This window comes from Chenopodium quinoa, unplaced genomic scaffold (assembly GCF_001683475.1).
Source record: "Chenopodium quinoa cultivar QQ74 unplaced genomic scaffold, ASM168347v1, whole genome shotgun sequence".
Lineage (NCBI taxonomy): Eukaryota > Viridiplantae > Streptophyta > Magnoliopsida > Caryophyllales > Amaranthaceae > Chenopodium > Chenopodium quinoa.
Window position 1 is genome coordinate 6722498 of NW_018743292.1, and position 17446 is coordinate 6739943.

A 17446-nucleotide genomic window follows, 5' to 3' on the forward strand; every position below is an offset into this window, starting at 1 on the left:
CTATCGTCCAAAGAACCTTAAGAAATCATGGACGGGAACAATGAAACCATAGCACCAATCCCAGAAACTAATAACCGTAATTATGATATCGGTATTCTTAATGCCGGTGCAGGTAAAACTATTAATAGTATACCTAAGATCATGGTGGAAGACGAAACCCACCTTATTCCCAATAATACGACAAATATGCCAATAACACTAGAACAACCTCACGCCACAACCCCGAATCCTATGGACGAGTTCACTCCCGAGGAGTTGGAGCTGACGGCAAGGGTTATGCGAGCTATGTCCAGAAAAAGAAAGGAAGTTGATGAAGCAGCTGCTAGCCGAGCAAGAGGAAACAAGGCGCAATATATGCCTGTATTTGTTAATTTGGAGAGTCAGTTTAATCAAGCTGCATCCCCACCTCGGTGGCAGCCGCAAGAAGGGTCACCCCCGTTAAGGCCAGAACCATTAAAAAGAGAGCGTCAAGCTCCTCCTGGTGTGCGGATTAAAGATTCGTGGTCTCAGAGGCAAGAAGCTAGCAGTGGGCCAACCAGTCGCGTGACTAAAGCTATGGCCAGGCCGAGAGTCTCTCTGTTCACTCAGGAGATCCTGAATCAGCAAATGGAAAAAATCAAAATGTCGTCATGCAAATATGACGGCATGGGTGATCCCAAGAGGTACATGGCTGCGTTTGAAAGTCATATGATGTTGTATACCGACACGGATATCGTGTGGTGCAAGGTTTTTCCAACAACATTAACGGGAGCAGCCTCAGATTGGTTCTTGAATCTAGAGCCCGGTTCAGTTGACTGTTTCGAGACTTTGGTAGAAATGTTCACTGGCCAATATGTAAGCAACAATGCAAGGCAAAGAACATCAGGAGAGTTGATGGCGGTTGGCTAGAAAAGGATGAATCTCTAAGGGATTTCATCAGGCGATTCAATAACGAAGGAAATACAATTCCTAAGTTGCAACAAGAAATAGCTGTGATGGCCCTCATGAATGGACTAAATAATTGTGATTTCAAAAAGTACATGAGCCGAAAAACCTTCTCGAACTTAGGTACAACATTTAAGAAAGCACATGAGTACATTAAGAGTGATGAGCTCTTAAAGACTAGTAGTAGAGCGGTGCCGGCAGAGCCAAGTCGGCGACCGGTTGACAATGCGTCACATGAAGTGAGTAGGCCAACCCAACAAAATCAACAAAGGGCAAGCAGGCCCGGAAAAGGCCTGGGCCGGTACAACAGTTACACGCAGATGAACACGCCAAGGGCAGCGATCTATTCCATAAACCAGCAAAGGGAGGATTGGACCAGGCTGGCACCAATGAAAGCTAAGGGCCGAGACATGAACAAGTACTGCATGTTCCACAGGGATAACGACCACTATACAGAAGATTGCATTCAGTTGAAGGAGAATATTGAGGATCTAATTAGAAAAGGGCACCTTCTTAGTACCGAGCTCAACAGTATACTAGTCGGTAACGTCAACCTCCGGCAAGACAGATCGAATACCAGCAACCGGTTCACAGACGTACGCCTGAGGCAAGTCGGCAGAGTGACATGTCAAGGCAAGGACAAGTGCCGTCAGGGCGTAATATAGTGGTGGATGTTATTACCGGCGGGCCGGTGCACGGGGGATCCATCAGTGGCGCCAAGAAAAGCTTGTCGGAGCACAGGCACGTGGTGAATGCCTTGGGTTTAAAAGATCGTCCTCGCCCCTCCAGTATTCCCTCTGTGTCCTTCTCGGAGGCTGATATCAAGGGCATCGTTTTTCCTCATGATGACCCGTCAGTGCTCATACTGGCTGTAAACGGTAGTCTAATCAAGCGAGTTTTGGTTGACGGGGGAAGTTCTGCAAATATACTTTTCACAAAAGCCTTTGACACCATGATTATTGGGAGGAAATACTTAACACAAGTGCCATACCCGAGCATTGGCTTCAATGGCTCTACCGTCATGCCTGAAGGCAGCATTGTGCTGCAGGTTTGTATCGGCGAGGGAGCTACAACAAGAGATGTAATGACGGAGTTTCTAGTGGTGGATGTGCCGTCAGCATACAACGCTATCGTCGGTAGATCAATGATCCATGACATACAGGCTGTCGTATCCACATACCACTTAACAATGATATATGTATCGAATTCCGGTTTCCCTGAACGTCTTGAGGGAAGCCAGACAATGGCTAGGGAATGTTATGTGACTGCGCTGAAATGGCCATGCCGACAACCACTATGGTGTGGGTCAAAAAAGGGAAAGGGCCCTATCCATACACGACATGTCTATAGAGAATTTTGATACACGGCCAGTATCGGTACCTCGCCCTTTGCCGGGAGGTGAAACCGTGGAAGTTGAATTACAGCCAGGAGTTCCAGACCGAGTAGTAAGGGTTGGATCCGACATGGATGTTGATTTGTGATGTCATTTAGTTGACCTCCTGCGGGAGAATGCAGATGTCTTTGCTTTCTCGGCTGACGAAATCCAGGGATACATCCAGACGTAATGGTACACAAAATGAATGTGGATAGAAAAGCACGACCGGTAAGGCAGATTAAAAGAAATTTCTCAACCGAGAAAATTGAAGCTATACGGGGTGAAGTAAATAAGCTGCTAGCGGCAGGATTTATAGAACCTTGTACATACCCTGAGTGGTTAGCAAATGTGGTGATGGTGAAGAAATCGTCAGGAAAGTGGAGGATGTGTGTCGATTTTACCTATTTAAACAAGGCTTGTCTAAAGGACTGTTACCCATTGCCTGGGATAGACAGGCTAGTGGATTCTACTTCAGGCCATGCTTTGTTGAGCTTCATGGATGCTTTCTTTGCATACCATCAATTCAGCTTATACGAGCCTGACAGGACCAAGGCTGTGTTCATAACGGATGTCGGATTTTCTTGTTACAAAGCAATGTCGTTTGGGCTGCGAAATGCGGGCGCAACATATCAAAAGTTGGTGGACAAAATGTTTGCGAATCAGAAGGGTAGAAACGTGGAAGTATATGTGGATGACTCAATCGTGAAAAGCCAACTAGCTACGGATCACGTTGCGAACTTACGAGAAACATTTGATACTCTCCGACCATACCGAATAAAGCTAAATCCGGAAAAATGCATTTTTGGGGTTAAGTCAAGAAAGTTTCTAGGATTTATGGTTAGTGAAAAGGGAATTGATGCAAATCCCGACAAGATTGATGCCATTCTCAGTTTGCCATAGCCAAAGTTGATAAAGGATATACAAAAGCTCACAAGCCGCATGGGGACATTGACAAGATTCATTAGCAAATCTACCGACAAGGCATTACCATTCTTCATGGTATTGCGTCAAAACAAAACGTTTGTCTGGGGAAAAGAACAAGTTAAAGCACTCGAGGTTGTAAAAAATCATCTCCGATCACTACCGACAATAGCTAGGCCAGAAAAAGGAGAGAGGCTACAGTTGTACATCTCAGCATCTCCAAAAACGGTAGCGGCGGTGTTGCATGTAGAGCGAAAGAAAGTACAAATGCCTATCTACTTCGTGAGTCATGTTTTGAATCCTGCGGGACAACGATACCCGTTAATAGAGAAGATTGCATACGTAGTAGTGATAGCGGCACAAAAGTTGAGGTCGTATTTTGATGCGCATACAATTGAAATTCTCATGAATCGATCAGCCGTTAGAAAAGTCCCTTCAAAAAATGGAAACCTCTGGTCATTTGCTTAAATGGGCCATAGAGTTGTCGGAATATGACCTAGTTTACAAACTGCGAGTGTCTATAAAGGCACAAGCCCTATCTAGCTTCATTGTTGAAACATCTTATACAGATGAAGAGGAAGATATCGGTACATGGAAGGTCTCAGTGGACGGTTCAGCAGCTTCAACCGGTTCAAGGGCCTGTATCATAATGACATCCCCACAAGGAGATGTATTTTAGTACGCTATAAAGTTCAAATTCAAATATTCTAATAACGAAGTCGAATATGAAGCTGCAATCACTGGAGTCCAGCTGTGCATAGCGGCAGAGGCAAAACGGATTGAATTATTAACAGACTCACAATTGGTTGCAAGCCAGTTCCGCGGTGAATATGAAGCTCGGGAGCAAAAAATGATAGCTTACTTAGCCAAATTGAAGGAAATAACGGCAAAATTAGAGCACTTTGAAATCAACCTGGTTCCACGTGCCCAGAATGCACAGGCAGATGCCTTAGCCAAATTGGCGAGTTCAAGTTTCAATGATCTGAAGCGAACGGTGATGGTAGAAATCCTAGATCATAAAAGCATTGATACAACTCGTGTGGAGGTTAAATGCGATGATGGGGGCTGAAAGTGGCATGATGATATCTTGGCTTACAAGTTATATGATGCTCTCCCTGCTGATAAGCTTGAAGCCCAAAAAGTGAAAAAGGATAGCATTTGGTTCGTTATGTTTCGCGTAGGATTATACAAAAGAGGCTTCTCATTACCCTTGTAGTGGTGCATAACGGCCTTTGAATCTGCAAGATTGATAGAGGAAATTCATGAAGGAGAATGCGGAAATCATGCGAGTGGTCAGTCTATGTCTTTAGAAGCTATGAACAGAGGTTATTATTGGCTGACAATGAATGCAAACACGCTAGCATATGCTAAAAAATGCGATAAGTGCCAGAAGTTTGGGCCGGCAATAAACCAGCCGCCAAACGACTTGACACCCATCTTAAACCCAGTGCCCTTTGCGCAATGGGGAATGGATATTGTCGGACCATACACATCGGCTAATGGGGGTAGAAAGTTCCTAATTGTTGGAGTAGATTACTTCACCAAATGGATAGAGGCTGAACCGGTAGCGAAAATAACGGCAAATAAGGAAAAAGTTTGGTTTGCCAGTGGCAATGGTGTTTGATCACGGCTCCCAATTCGATTGCAGCCCTGTCAAAAATTTCTTGAGCATATACAAGGTAAAGTTTGCCTACGCGGCAATCTGCCATCCATAGTCAAACGACTAGACTGAGGCCACAAATAAGCAAATACTCGGTGCACTCAAAAAGAAAATCGAGGACGCAAAGGGGCTATGGGCAGATTTGGTGCAAGAAATACTGTGGGCTAGAACGACAACAAAGAAACAACTGGAAAGTCACCTTTTAACCTCGCTTTCAGTTCAGAGGCGATTGTACCAGCTGAGGTCGGCCTTCCAACATTTCGTATTCAGCATTATTGTGAGGAGCAAAACGACCTTTTGTTGCGACAACAGTTAGATTTTTTGTCGGAAGTAAGGTTGAAACTGCCATCAAATCTGCAGCTTATAAGAATAGAATGAGTCATGCTTACAATAAACGTGTTAATTATCAACCTCTTGAAGATGGCAATCTGGTTTTAAGAAGAACGGAGGCTACCGGTAAAGGAAATGCAGATGGTAAGCTTACCGCAAATGGGGAAGGTCTGTACCAGATTTATGAAATGCTAAGGCAAGGGTCATATCGGTTGATAACCCTGGAGGGTGTACCCCTTAAGAACGTTTGGAATGCAAGCGTCCTTAAGAAGTATTATGTTTAACATCTGTTGTTCTATTAGTTCATAACTATGTATTATCGGTATGACTAAGGGTCATCGTATTTTGTAAATTTTTTGTATTTAGCTGAAGTCGTTAATAAAAATAAAGCTAACGGCCTGATTCAAAAGTGTGACCCCCCCTGCTTTTGGTATGGATGTGCGAACAGCCTAGCTAGCTTTCTCACCCAATTAAGTGAGGAGGGAGGTTAGATAACGAAAACACCTAATAAGCGAGTTGAAATGATGGTCTAATCCACTGTCTTTGCTCGTCCTAAAAAGATTACAAGCATTCTACCGGTGAAATCGTGCTATAACTTGGACCCATAATCTGGTCAGGTTATAGTGGCCGATAGCCGTTTTGCAAAAGGTGTTCGAGTAAGTTTTAATTAAAACTACTCGGAGGACCGAAGCGCACATTCGACTTGATATTGATAAACACTTAGTATAATAAAACTGCAGAGAACTTGGCTTAAAGTACGTTGTAACCGATGGATATCGATAAAAAGTTCTTGTGAAAAATATTTTTGTAAAGATATAAATCTGCAAAAAAACAGTAGCCGATATCTAAAAAATGTTTAAGCGCTCCACTTTCTTAAACAAATTAAAAGATAAGACGGGCTAAAAGTACGCTATGTAATTAATATGCAGATAACAAAGACAAATAATTCATAGCAATAAAGGCTTCATGTATATGTAGCAGTTAAAACTTAAAAAGTTGTCAAAGCATATTTAGAAACATAAAAAAAAAAAAAAAAAAAAAAAAAAAAAAACGACAGCCATCACCCAAAAACACGAGGATCAGACCGACTAAATTCAGACAACAATTTTTTTTATACTAACGAAAACATAGTCTTAAAACAAAAAAAACCAAACTTCATTAAGCTTAGCGACGGTTACATGAAAACGAAGATCCACATGACGAGTTTGGTGATGACTGCCCGCCCCATTAATCTTTTTTCTTCTCGGACTCTTTCTCTGGTCCTTTCTCGCTTGGGGGGGTTGGCAAGGAGGGCGTCACCAAATTCTTCATCGGGATACTCTTGTGGATCAACATTGGTCATTGTTTCAATGCTGGGGGGATCAGCGAAATATGCCTCTTCATAGCTGGTAGGAGAATGATGCTTATCCTTGCCGTAAGCATCTTCAACTGACTGCCATCTTGTCTCTTCCCAACTCGGCTTTGCATACACAACGATGCGCCGCCACCCATCCACCGGTATAGCGATCCACCAGCTTATCTTGGTATAGGTCAGACCTCAGAAAACAGTTGACGGCTCGGCGCCTGATACCGAGCCTCTCACGCTGAGCTTCATCTAAGCTTTTCACCAGTTTCTCTTTATCCGCTTTCTCAACTTTTAGGCTTTTTTCCAGATCGGCAATCTTTGTTATCAGCTTGTTTTGATACAAAAGTTTTTTCTTCAACTCTTCATGATCAACAACTTGCTTTTCCAAAAGCTTCATCTGGATCTTGTTTTCCTCGAGCTCGAGAACAGCAGCCTTGCCCTCGTCATCAATCTTCTTCACCTTTACGGCAGCTTGGTCTGCATATCTATGGTAGTATTTGTACATATGTACAACCTCCACAGCCGAGTTGACAGTCTACGCAGGAAAACAATTTTATTAGCTTATAAATTAAAATACAAGAAAGAAAAAGGGGAGAAACAATATCAATATCTGAATGATGAGTTGTAAAGTATTACCCTCAGCATATCATTCATTAGCTGGTCGCAAGGAGCGGATAGCCGATCAATAGGCCTGTCGGACGGTGTGGCCAAGTCCTTCAGCATCCTCCAACCCATGCTCTCACCAGTTACCGGGTCGTCGACGATGACGGGCTCTCCCCGGTTCACATTAATGTGAGGCTGCCATGGTTCACCTGTGATGAGTCTATTTTATATATATTTTTATTCCCTATCCCACGGTCATATTTGTGATTGTTTGAGCTCTGCGGAGCTATTTTTATTACTAATATACGTTTTCTAGTGTTTTTGTATAGTTGGTATTATTTTGTAGGAATTTGCAGATTTATGACGATTCCCGAGCTTATTGAGCCACTACAAAGATATTAGAGTCGGATCGTATTTTATGATCGTATATTTATTTGCACAAGATCGATTAAAGGAAATTAGTTCGGTGATTAAGGGCTCGATATAGTAAAAGAGGTCCAAAGTTCCCACACGAAAAACGGACTATACAAGTGAAGAAACTTGGGCTAATGAACTCTAAAAGACCAAGTCCAAGAACAAAAGGGAATGAAACATTGAAGCCTAACTCTAGCTAACCGGGCCCGATCGGGCCAGGCCTGGCCCGTTCGGGCGGATATCAGCGCTTACTTCAGCTACATGGGCTTTGTTGTTTTGGGCTTATTATTTTACATCTGAATTCTTGGACGATTGACGGCTTATGATTAATTGGTTTCCTTGTGTTTAGTGGGAGTTGGAGGCTTGGACTTTTCTTATATAAGGGAGGTAGTAGTAGTTTTACGGGAGTTAGGCTCCGTTTGGTAGGGCGTAAAACATTTTTACTGAAAAGTGTTTTCCCTTTTTATATTGTTTGGTTTGGTGTAAAACATTAAAATGTAAAACTTGGGGTGGAAAATCATTTTCCACCCTATTGAAAACATTTTCCCCCCAATTTAGAAGGAAAACATTTTCCATCACAAGTGGAGGGAAAACATTTTCCTTCACAATTGAATTTTTAGTTCAACCAAATAATGGAAAATGCTTAAAATGAAAAATCATTTTCCATTCAACCAAACAACGGAAAACTTTTTTGAAAATGAGTTTTCCATTGTAAAATGATTTTCATGGAAAACCATTTTACATTGAAAATGTTTTACACCCTACCAAACGGACCCTTAGTTTTGATTAGATTAGTTTAGTTTAGTAGCTTAGATTTTTATCATATTCTTTAGTTTAGTTGTTATGCTTTTGTCAGACACTTTGCTTTTATTTTTGTTTAGTTCATTCGGAATTTTTAGTTATTCGTTATTATTATTACTTTAGTTTTATTTATTGTTTTTATTATGTTTTGTTTAATTGCTTTGTCTACTTTAGATTAAATTATGTGTGAGTAGTTTAGTTCTAGGGTTCTTAGGGATCCACAATTAATATGAAGGGATAATTTGTTTTGGTTGATTATTGATGTTGCATGATAATTTCTTATTGAATTGTTTTAATTCTTTACAATTGGATTATGAATCGAGCATATATGATTTGATTGTAAAAGTGTAGCAATATTGAATTGATGAACCGAGCAGATGTTAGATATTAAAGGCTATTGACAATAGGAACTTAGATCTAGTAAATTGCGATAGCCTGTTAGATCTGTGTTGATTAATAAATTGCGAGAGCCTGTTAATCATGTTATGTACGCAATATTAATTGTTGATTGTTATGTTTTATCCCAGAGTATTAATTATTGGTGAACATGTGACCCTGGGCTTTTTATTATTGATTTTCCCTTAGATTAATTCATACAAACCTTATTCGTTTCTTGATAATTTGGATTATAATAATTAATTAGGAATAGAAGAACGTTGTTTCCCTGTGGATTCGACCCTACTTCCCTATCTATTTTAGTTAGTGGTTTTAGGAATTACTTTTGATTTGGTAATACGACTTTATCCTGTCAAAATTTGACTTGGGGGAGCTATTAGTTAGTGAGGTGAGGGAGTTGTAGTGTGCACATAATTTGCACAATTTGGGTGGATATGAGGAGTAATCTATTCTTTTGATATTGTGATTGAAAAAAAGGAGAAATTGTTGTTCAAAGTTGAAAAATTCCAATGTGAGATAAAAAGAAAAAAAAAGAGCAAAAGGAAAAATTGTTTTAATGTTCAAGTGTTCTAAATGAAGGTTGCTCAAAAGAAAGAAATTCAAAAGAAAAAAATTCAAGTTCGAAGAAGAAAAAAAATTTCAAAGTTTGTTTGATTCATTCAAGTTCTATATTATCATATTTTTATGAGTGAAATTGTAAGTGTTAGAAATCTTGTGAAATATTGGATTGGTTGTTTGGTGAATTCTTGTAGTGTTGAGTTATGTTGGAGAAGATTGACCATTGCTTATGTCTGGCCTTGGGTTTTTATTAGGATTTGGCTCCCTTAAGTATGGCTTTACTCACATTTTCCCAAATATTTCCTACCTCTTTACCTATGCCTTACATTACAAGCTTTAAAAACCTTCCGACCTTTGAGTATAGAGTTGTGTGAATGTGAAAGTAGTTGTTTACTAATGCGAAGAATGATTTGATATATTCTGAGTCGACTACTAGGTTGGGTGTATGTCTTTTAAACACACGAGTGCGTGAGTTGGGAGGGCATTGTTCACATTAAAGGGGTTGGGATGGAGAGCGATCGAGTACACCTTTTACTCGCCACATAAATGAGAGTTGAGTGTGTGAGAACTAGTCATGAATTCTATATATATGCTCTTGTAGTTTGCTCTATTTGACAATTGTTAGGGAAGGTTGGTAATTGGATGGATTTGAGTGATTGATTATAATGCATGTTTGATGGATTGGCTTTGAGTAGGGTCATGGTTTTGAAATTGATTTGGGGCGAAGTTATGATTTATTTATTCATTATGTCATTGCAACGACGCGAAATTTTGACAGGATAAAGTTGTATCACCAAATCAAAAGTAATTCCTAAAACCACTAACTAAAATAGATAGGGAAGTAGGGTCGAATGCACAGGGAAACAACGTTCTTCTATTCCTAATTAATTATTATAATCTAAATTATCAAGAAACAAATAAGGTTTGTATGAATTAATCTAAGGGGAAATCAATAATAAAAATCCTAGGGTCACAGGTTCACCAATAATTAATACTTCGAGATAAAACATAACAACCTGCGGTGCCGGCAGGAACTAGGAACTCTTCCCTCACCTCGTTAGGGATCTTAACGTGAGGGATCTCTATAAAATCACCTGTCAACACTGGGATGAAAGAGTTCTGACTGCTAGAGCCAGATCGAACGGTTACAGACGGTTACATGTCTTTGTTGGTTGAGGTTGCCTTATCAGCAGGAACTGACGGTATGTTATGAACAACAATGTTACTGTCTTCTTCTGTTTCCCGCCGTCATCATCCTCTAAATTCACAACCTTTAAGTTGTCTACTGGAACATCCTTAAGTTGAACTGATTGCTGGTCCTTGGGCGGGCCAATTTTCTGCTTCTTAAACATATCTTGGTCAGTCACATCACTGAGCCTCTTGGATCCAATGCTTGCACCACCACCCCTTTTGAGGGGAAGAGTCTTAGGCCTTGTCCTTCTTTGCTCAACTGACGACATGTCGCGCTTGATTCTCTTTTTTACTTTTGAAGCTTTAGTGGCAGAGACTGGTAGCGTGTCGTAGGCCGACTTGGGATTGGGCGGACATTGCTGTTTTACCCTACCATCAGGATATAACCTCAGTCGGGAAAATTCTAACTTCTTGATTCCTGCAACCACATTAACCTTGTCAGCACAACAACAAAAAAAAGGGAGAAAAAAGAATAATATGGACGAGGTCAAACAGAATTTTGTGAATGAAATAACGACAACACAATAGGTAGTTATGAAAGTTAAACAAATATGTGATAGATGGGCATTGCCCAGAATGCAATTACAGTTAGGCAGCCACACCCCCGGAACAACTTTGTTTTTCTTACCGGCGTTAATATATACACAGTCAAAAACTTAAAAGCTTTTTCTTCAAGTTTTCCTAACTTCCTAGCTTTAATGGTATCTAACATGCTATGAGGAGGGTAGAAAGTTCTACGCAGTTTATAATCATCTGGCACACTCAGAAAATAAAACTGATTCTGCCATTTTTTCCTGCTGGTTAACTTCGGCCATATTGTGCATTTACCGGGAGCCGTGTATAACGACCATCATCCCGGTGATTGTCTATCTTTTTTGGTCCAATGTAACCGCCGGAACAGATTTAGGGTTAGTGGGAAAACCATGAATATCATGACCCAGACAAGAGAAACCACATTCCGAATTGACGGCGGTGTCAACTGTGCAACACAAACATTCCAGGCTTTGAAAATCTTTTCAATAAAATGATGTAAGGAGAATCTTAAACCAAACTCGAAGTGCTTAGCATACACTAGATATGACCGGCGCGACAGTCCAGTGCAGTTTTCCCCTCTTCAGGCAATCTAAGGTCATAACTGCCAAGGAGGTTATAGAAACGCTTACCATGTCGGCGGTAATCTTTCTCGGTAGCAACCCTGAGCCATTCTGGGTCGAGTACTGTATCTACCACTTTAAGATCACATGGTAAACGCATAGGTTCTCGGTATTTACGGTCATCCAATTCCGATTCGTAACCCTCATCAAGCTTCTCCTCTTTCAATATCTGCTCGGCAACAACAACATCTTCTCTAATATCCTCATTGGTCTCTTCTTTATCCTCTTTTTCATCACCACCTTCACCCTCTTTATCTCCTTCCTTACTACCTTCACCCTCTTCATCTTCTTCCTCACCACCCTCTTTATCTTCTTCCTAGTCACCCTCTTCATCACCTTCTTCTTCACCTTCCTCATCACCTTCTCGAACATTACCGACACTCTGCTCCTCATCCTCTTTCGAACCCTCAACACTCCTTTCGACAGATAAAACATCCTCATCCCTAACATCTTATATCGATGGTTATGGCTCTGTCATTGGTTCTTTGTCAGGACGCCGACTAAAATTTTTTACATCTTGAGGCTGATAACTGGTACGCTTTGTTCTCGGCATTCTTGTACTTTTAACACCTACTTTGCCGAGATTTGTACCGTACTGATCAAGAAATTCATAAACACTTCGTAAATGATGACGGACACTTTGAGGCTCAATACCAATAATCTTTACGTCTTCCAAAATATCGGGATTATCAGGACGTAAAGCCTTCTCAGCGTCAGCAAGACATTAATGTCGATAGTAGGCCTCCTACTCTTGCGCTGAGGACAAGGGTGTAAAAGGATCAACCTCATTGCCTTTACCCACATTCGAATGTTTTCTAGATCTAGACATAATGATATTTAAGGCAAGAATATTGCTAAATTTACTGTAAAATGGCAAATACCAACAAAAAACGCAAACAAAAGTTAGGGTTTTTAACCTCTTGAAGTTCCGATTCCTCGTTAAAGGACGAAATCAAACCGCTAGCAAAAGTTCCGAATGAACAATTGTAACACCCTAGAAATTCCTTTCCTTTTAAATACCTATTTCAATCATTTAAATCACCTATAAACAATTTCCATCAATATACATAAACTTAGAAACCTAGGGTTTGTAATTTGGGGCTTTTTAATTCAAAACCAAATCTGAAAATTTATATACAAAATACTTATTATCAAAAATCATAAAAATCATCACAAAACCCAAAAACAATAATTAGATTAAGGGTGGATTGAATTAAAAATCAAAAAGAAGAAATTTTTTTTTTGTTCGACACCGCACAGCCACGACCACAAGTGGTGGTGGCCGCCGGCCGGTGGGTAGCCGTGGTGGTGGCCGGTGGTGGTGGGGTGTGTGTGGGTGGTGATTGAAACAAAAATAAAAATAAAAGGGAAGAGGAAAAATTAAGAGAAAATAAGAGAAGAGAAAAAGAGAGTTACCTTTGGGTATTCTCCACCTTGGGCAAAGTTTAATTTGCCCATGTGATGGGTATTTATACTATCTTTCTAAAACCCTCCTAGACTTAAATCCCCTTTTTACCCTTAATGATCCATTTCCTAGTCAAACTAGTATTTTGACTTTCTTTAAAAACTCGTTGACTTTAAAATTTCCTTTTATAAAATAATATGCCCCAATATTTCCAAATCATGAAATAAAATATTTTCAAGATTATTAAATAATTAAAAATAAACTTTTAATTAAAATAATTCTTTTTAAATTAATGAAACGCCATAAATAATTCATTTCGAATTATTTAATACTTTAAGAAATACTTATTTAAATTAAAATACGTATAAAAAATACGGGGTATTACAGTCTACCCCCCTTAAAAGAAATTTCGTCCCGAAACTTGGGTAGCAAAATTCAAACTTTTTCTTCACTTTGTATAATATTAATGTACACTTTTGTCATACTTTTTCCTTTAATGTCTCTTTGAAATCAAAATTACTCGAAATAACCATAAAAAAATGTGCAAAAAGTACAAAAATAACCAAAAATATAGGGAAAAAGCGCGAAATTCTACCGCATTCTACCCCCGTAAAGAAAACAACTTACGTCCCCGTAACTGACCATACCTTAAACAAATCAAGATATTTCTTTTTCATCTCATCCTCAGCTTCCCAAGTTGCTTCTTCATACTCCTGGTTAGACCAAAGCACTTTAACAATCTTAACTTCCTTATTGGGTGTACTACGCACTTTACTGTCAAGGATCTTGACAGGTCTTTCCTCATAAGTTAAGCTTTGATCTAACTCAATGTTTTCAGGTTGTAGCACATGTGACTTATCAAGGATATACCTTTTTAACTGAGATACATGAAATACATCATGCACTTTACTTAGCTCCATAGGTAAGGCCAACGTATAAGCCACTTTACCTTTCCTTTGCAATACTTCATATGGACCAATATACTTTGGGCTAAGCTTTCCTTTCTTTCCAAATCCCATTACACCTTTCATTGGTGACACTTTTAACAATACTTTGTCACCGACCTCAAATTCCTCCTCTCTACGCTTCAAGTCCGCGTAGCTCTTTTGGCGATCTTGCGCCGCTTGAATCTTAGCTTGAATCTCTCTTACCTTCTTAACTGTATCCTCGATCATTTAAGGCCCTAAAATCATTGTTTCACTTATGTCGTTCTAACAGATCGGACTGCGACACTTCCTTCCATATAATGCCTCAAATGGAGCCATGCCAATGCTTGCATGGTAGCTATTATTATAGGAAAATTCAATTAAGTCCAAGCTATCTTCCCATCCCCCTTGGAAATCTATAACACAAGCCCTCAACATGTCTTCCAAGGTTTGTATGGTTCTCTCAGATTGCCCATCTGTGGCAGGGTGAAATGTTATACTCATCTTAAGTGTTGTACTTTCCTACACACTCTTCTAGATTCTTGAAAGAAACCTAGAATCTCTGTCAGACACAATATCTTTTGGAACTCCATGTAATCTCACCACATTTTTTATGTAAGCTTTTGCAAATTGCTCCAACTTCCAGGTCTCCCTCATTGGTATAAACACTGCAGATTTTGTAAGTCTATCCACCACTACCCAAATGGTGTTGTTTCCGCTCTTTGACTTTGGGAGGCAAGTCACAAAGTCCATTGAAATACAATCCCATTTCCATCCAAGAATTTCCAATGATTGCACAGTTCCTTGCAGTCTTTTATGTTCTATCTTCACTTTCTGACAAGTTAGACATTTTGCCACAAATTCCGCAACGTCATTCTTCATTCTGGCCCACCAATACATCTTTTTCAAGTCTTTATATAGCTTGTCCCCTCCTGGGTGTACTGAATACGATGTATTGTGGCCTTCTTCCATCAACTTTCTCTTTACCTCTTCACATTTTTGTGGTACACACCAATGACCCTTGTACCTTAAACTCCCATCTTCATAAATTTTGAAATCCGTAGCTTTTCCTTGCTTTATTTTCTCACGAATCCTATCCAACTTTACATCTCCTGCTTGATTTCCCTTATCTTATTAAATATTGTTGGTTGAATACTTAGGTTCGCAAGTATGTCTGCTGGAACTCCCCATTCAACCACTTTTAGATTCATTTTCCTTATTTCTCTACATAACTCATCAGCCACTATTAAAGTATTCAGTCCATGACTGGTTTTACGACTTAGAGCATCTGCGACTACATTTGCTTTCCCCTCATGATATTGTATGTCTAAGTCATAATCTGTTGTATATTCACTTCATGAGTTTAATTCTAACCATCTCCTTTGGCGTGAGTTTAATTCCCTTTGAGTGAAAATGTATTTTAAATTCTTATGGTCTGTATAAATCCTACATTTCACTGCATACAAGAAGTGCCTCCAAATATTTAGTGCAAAAATGATTGCAGCTAGTTCTAAGTCATGAGTAGGGTAATTTACTTCATGAGTCTTTAATGTCTTGATGCATACGCAATCACCTTCCCATTTTGCATAAGCACACATCCTAGACCATTCTTGGATGCGTCATTATATACATCATAAATTCCACTATTGTTTGGCAGTGTAAGCACTAGCGCTGTGATTAGCTTTTGTTTCAAGAGTTGGAATGCTTCCTCACACTTGTCACCCCACTCAAGCTTCTTGTCCTTCTTCATTAGAGAGGTCGTAGGTTTAGCAATCTTCGAGAAATCTTTCACATAACCCCTATAATACCCTGCTAAACCTAAGAAACTCTAAACGTCAGACACTGTTTTTGGCGTAGGCTAACCTTTCACTGCCTCGATCTTTGCTGGATCTACTTCTACTCCATCTTTGGACACTAAATGACCTAGAAATTCCACTTTCTCCAACCAAAACTCACACTTAGAGAACTTTGCGTAAATCTTGTTTTCCCTTAGTGTTTGCAGAATTGCCCTCAGATGTTCTACATGTTCTTCTTTACTCTTCGAATACACCAGTATATCATCTATGAACACTACCATAAACTTGTCCATAAATCGATGAAACACTCTATTTTTCAAGTCCATAAAGATTGTTGGAGCATTCGTCAATCCAAATGGCATTACTATGAACTCATAATGTCCATACCTTGTTCTAAATACAGTCTTGGGAATATCTTCAACTGCAATCCTAAGTTGATGGTAACTAGACCTTAAATCAATCTTAGAAAACACAGTTGCGCCTCTCAACTGGTCAAATAGGTCATCAATCCTTGGTAATGGGTACTTGTTCTCTATGGTGACCTTATTTAAATCTGTATAGTCAATACATAACCTCATACTTCCATCTTTCTTCTTCACAAATAACACTGGCGCTTCCAAGGTGATGCACTTGGTCTTATGTATCCCTTTTCTAACAAATCCTGCAATTGTTCCTTTAACTCACTCATCTCTGCTGGTGCCATTCGATATGGTGCCTTGGAAATTGGTGTTATTCCTAGAACTAGCTCTATTGTGAAATCAATTGCCCTTTTGGGTGGCATTCCAAGAATTTCTTCTGGAAACACATCCAGAATCTCATTTACTACTTCTATATCTTCAGGCTTAGTTGTCTCTTCATGTTCCATATTCCTCACACTACAAAAATACACTGGATGCCCCTTCTTAATACACCTTTCCAATTTTAACACATATATGATCCTTGGGCACTTGGTTTCACCATGCATCCAATATGTCACCAACTCATTATTAGCTGTAGTCATTTTTACTTTCTGTGATACGACAACTAATCTCTGCGCTGAACTTGCTCAACCAATCCATTCCCAAAATGACATCAAAGTCACTCAACCCAAACTCGATGAGATCTAATAGAAACATTTTTCCTTCGATTTCTAAAGGTACATCTTTAAAGGTCTTGTTACACTTTACTACCCCACCCGTAGGAATAACTATAGGCAAATCTACCTCATCTACGGTTTTCAAACAGTTTGATAGTTTTGAAACAATGGCCTTTGAAATGAAAGAAAAAGTTGCACCAGAATCAAACAAGACTTTAACAGGAATAGAGTTAATAGAAAAGGTACCAGTGATGACATCTTTCGTGGAATCAGCTTGATGCCTACTCATCACATTCAATTTCCCTGGAGCTCCACTCTTCACCTGATTTCCTCCATTATTATTGTTGTTGCCCTTCGCTACACTCTGCTGTGCCCCCTTATTTCCTGAATAGTTGTTTCTTCCCTGAAAGTTCCTCTGAGCCCCTCCTTGATTATTGCCCTGTTTGCTTCGATTGGGATCCTTGGAGAAACATTCATACTCCCTGTGTCCTAACTTGTTGCAAGCAATACAGGTAACCAAATTTCCATCAAAATCTTTACCAGGGTGATCGTTCTTACACCTCTTGCAGTAA

The 17446-nt window shown here is 39.7% G+C and overlaps 1 protein-coding gene across 1 annotated transcript; it reads right to left on the reverse strand.

The window, feature by feature from the left end:
- Positions 1–6016: 6016 nt before the first annotated feature.
- Positions 6017–7436, reverse strand: LOC110736037. The gene is made up of 2 exons (XM_021916194.1): positions 7192–7436; positions 6017–7090 (listed from the first exon to the last, which is right to left on the reverse strand). Exons 1-2 carry the CDS (start codon positions 7288–7290, stop codon positions 6635–6637), a joined length of 555 nt encoding a protein of 184 aa, XP_021771886.1. The 5' UTR covers positions 7291–7436; the 3' UTR covers positions 6017–6634.
- Between the last annotated feature and the right edge of the window lie 10010 nt (positions 7437–17446).

Excerpts from the sequence above, each read along its gene's own strand:
- LOC110736037 (XM_021916194.1), bottom strand. The coding sequence starts at position 7,290 with ATGGGTTGGAGGATGCTGAAGGACTTGGCCACACCGTCCGACAGGCCT. Across the intron at positions 7,091-7,191 it reads TAATGAATGATATGCTGAGG|ACTGTCAACTCGGCTGTGGA; the intron begins GTAATACTTTAC and ends TTTCCTGCGTAG.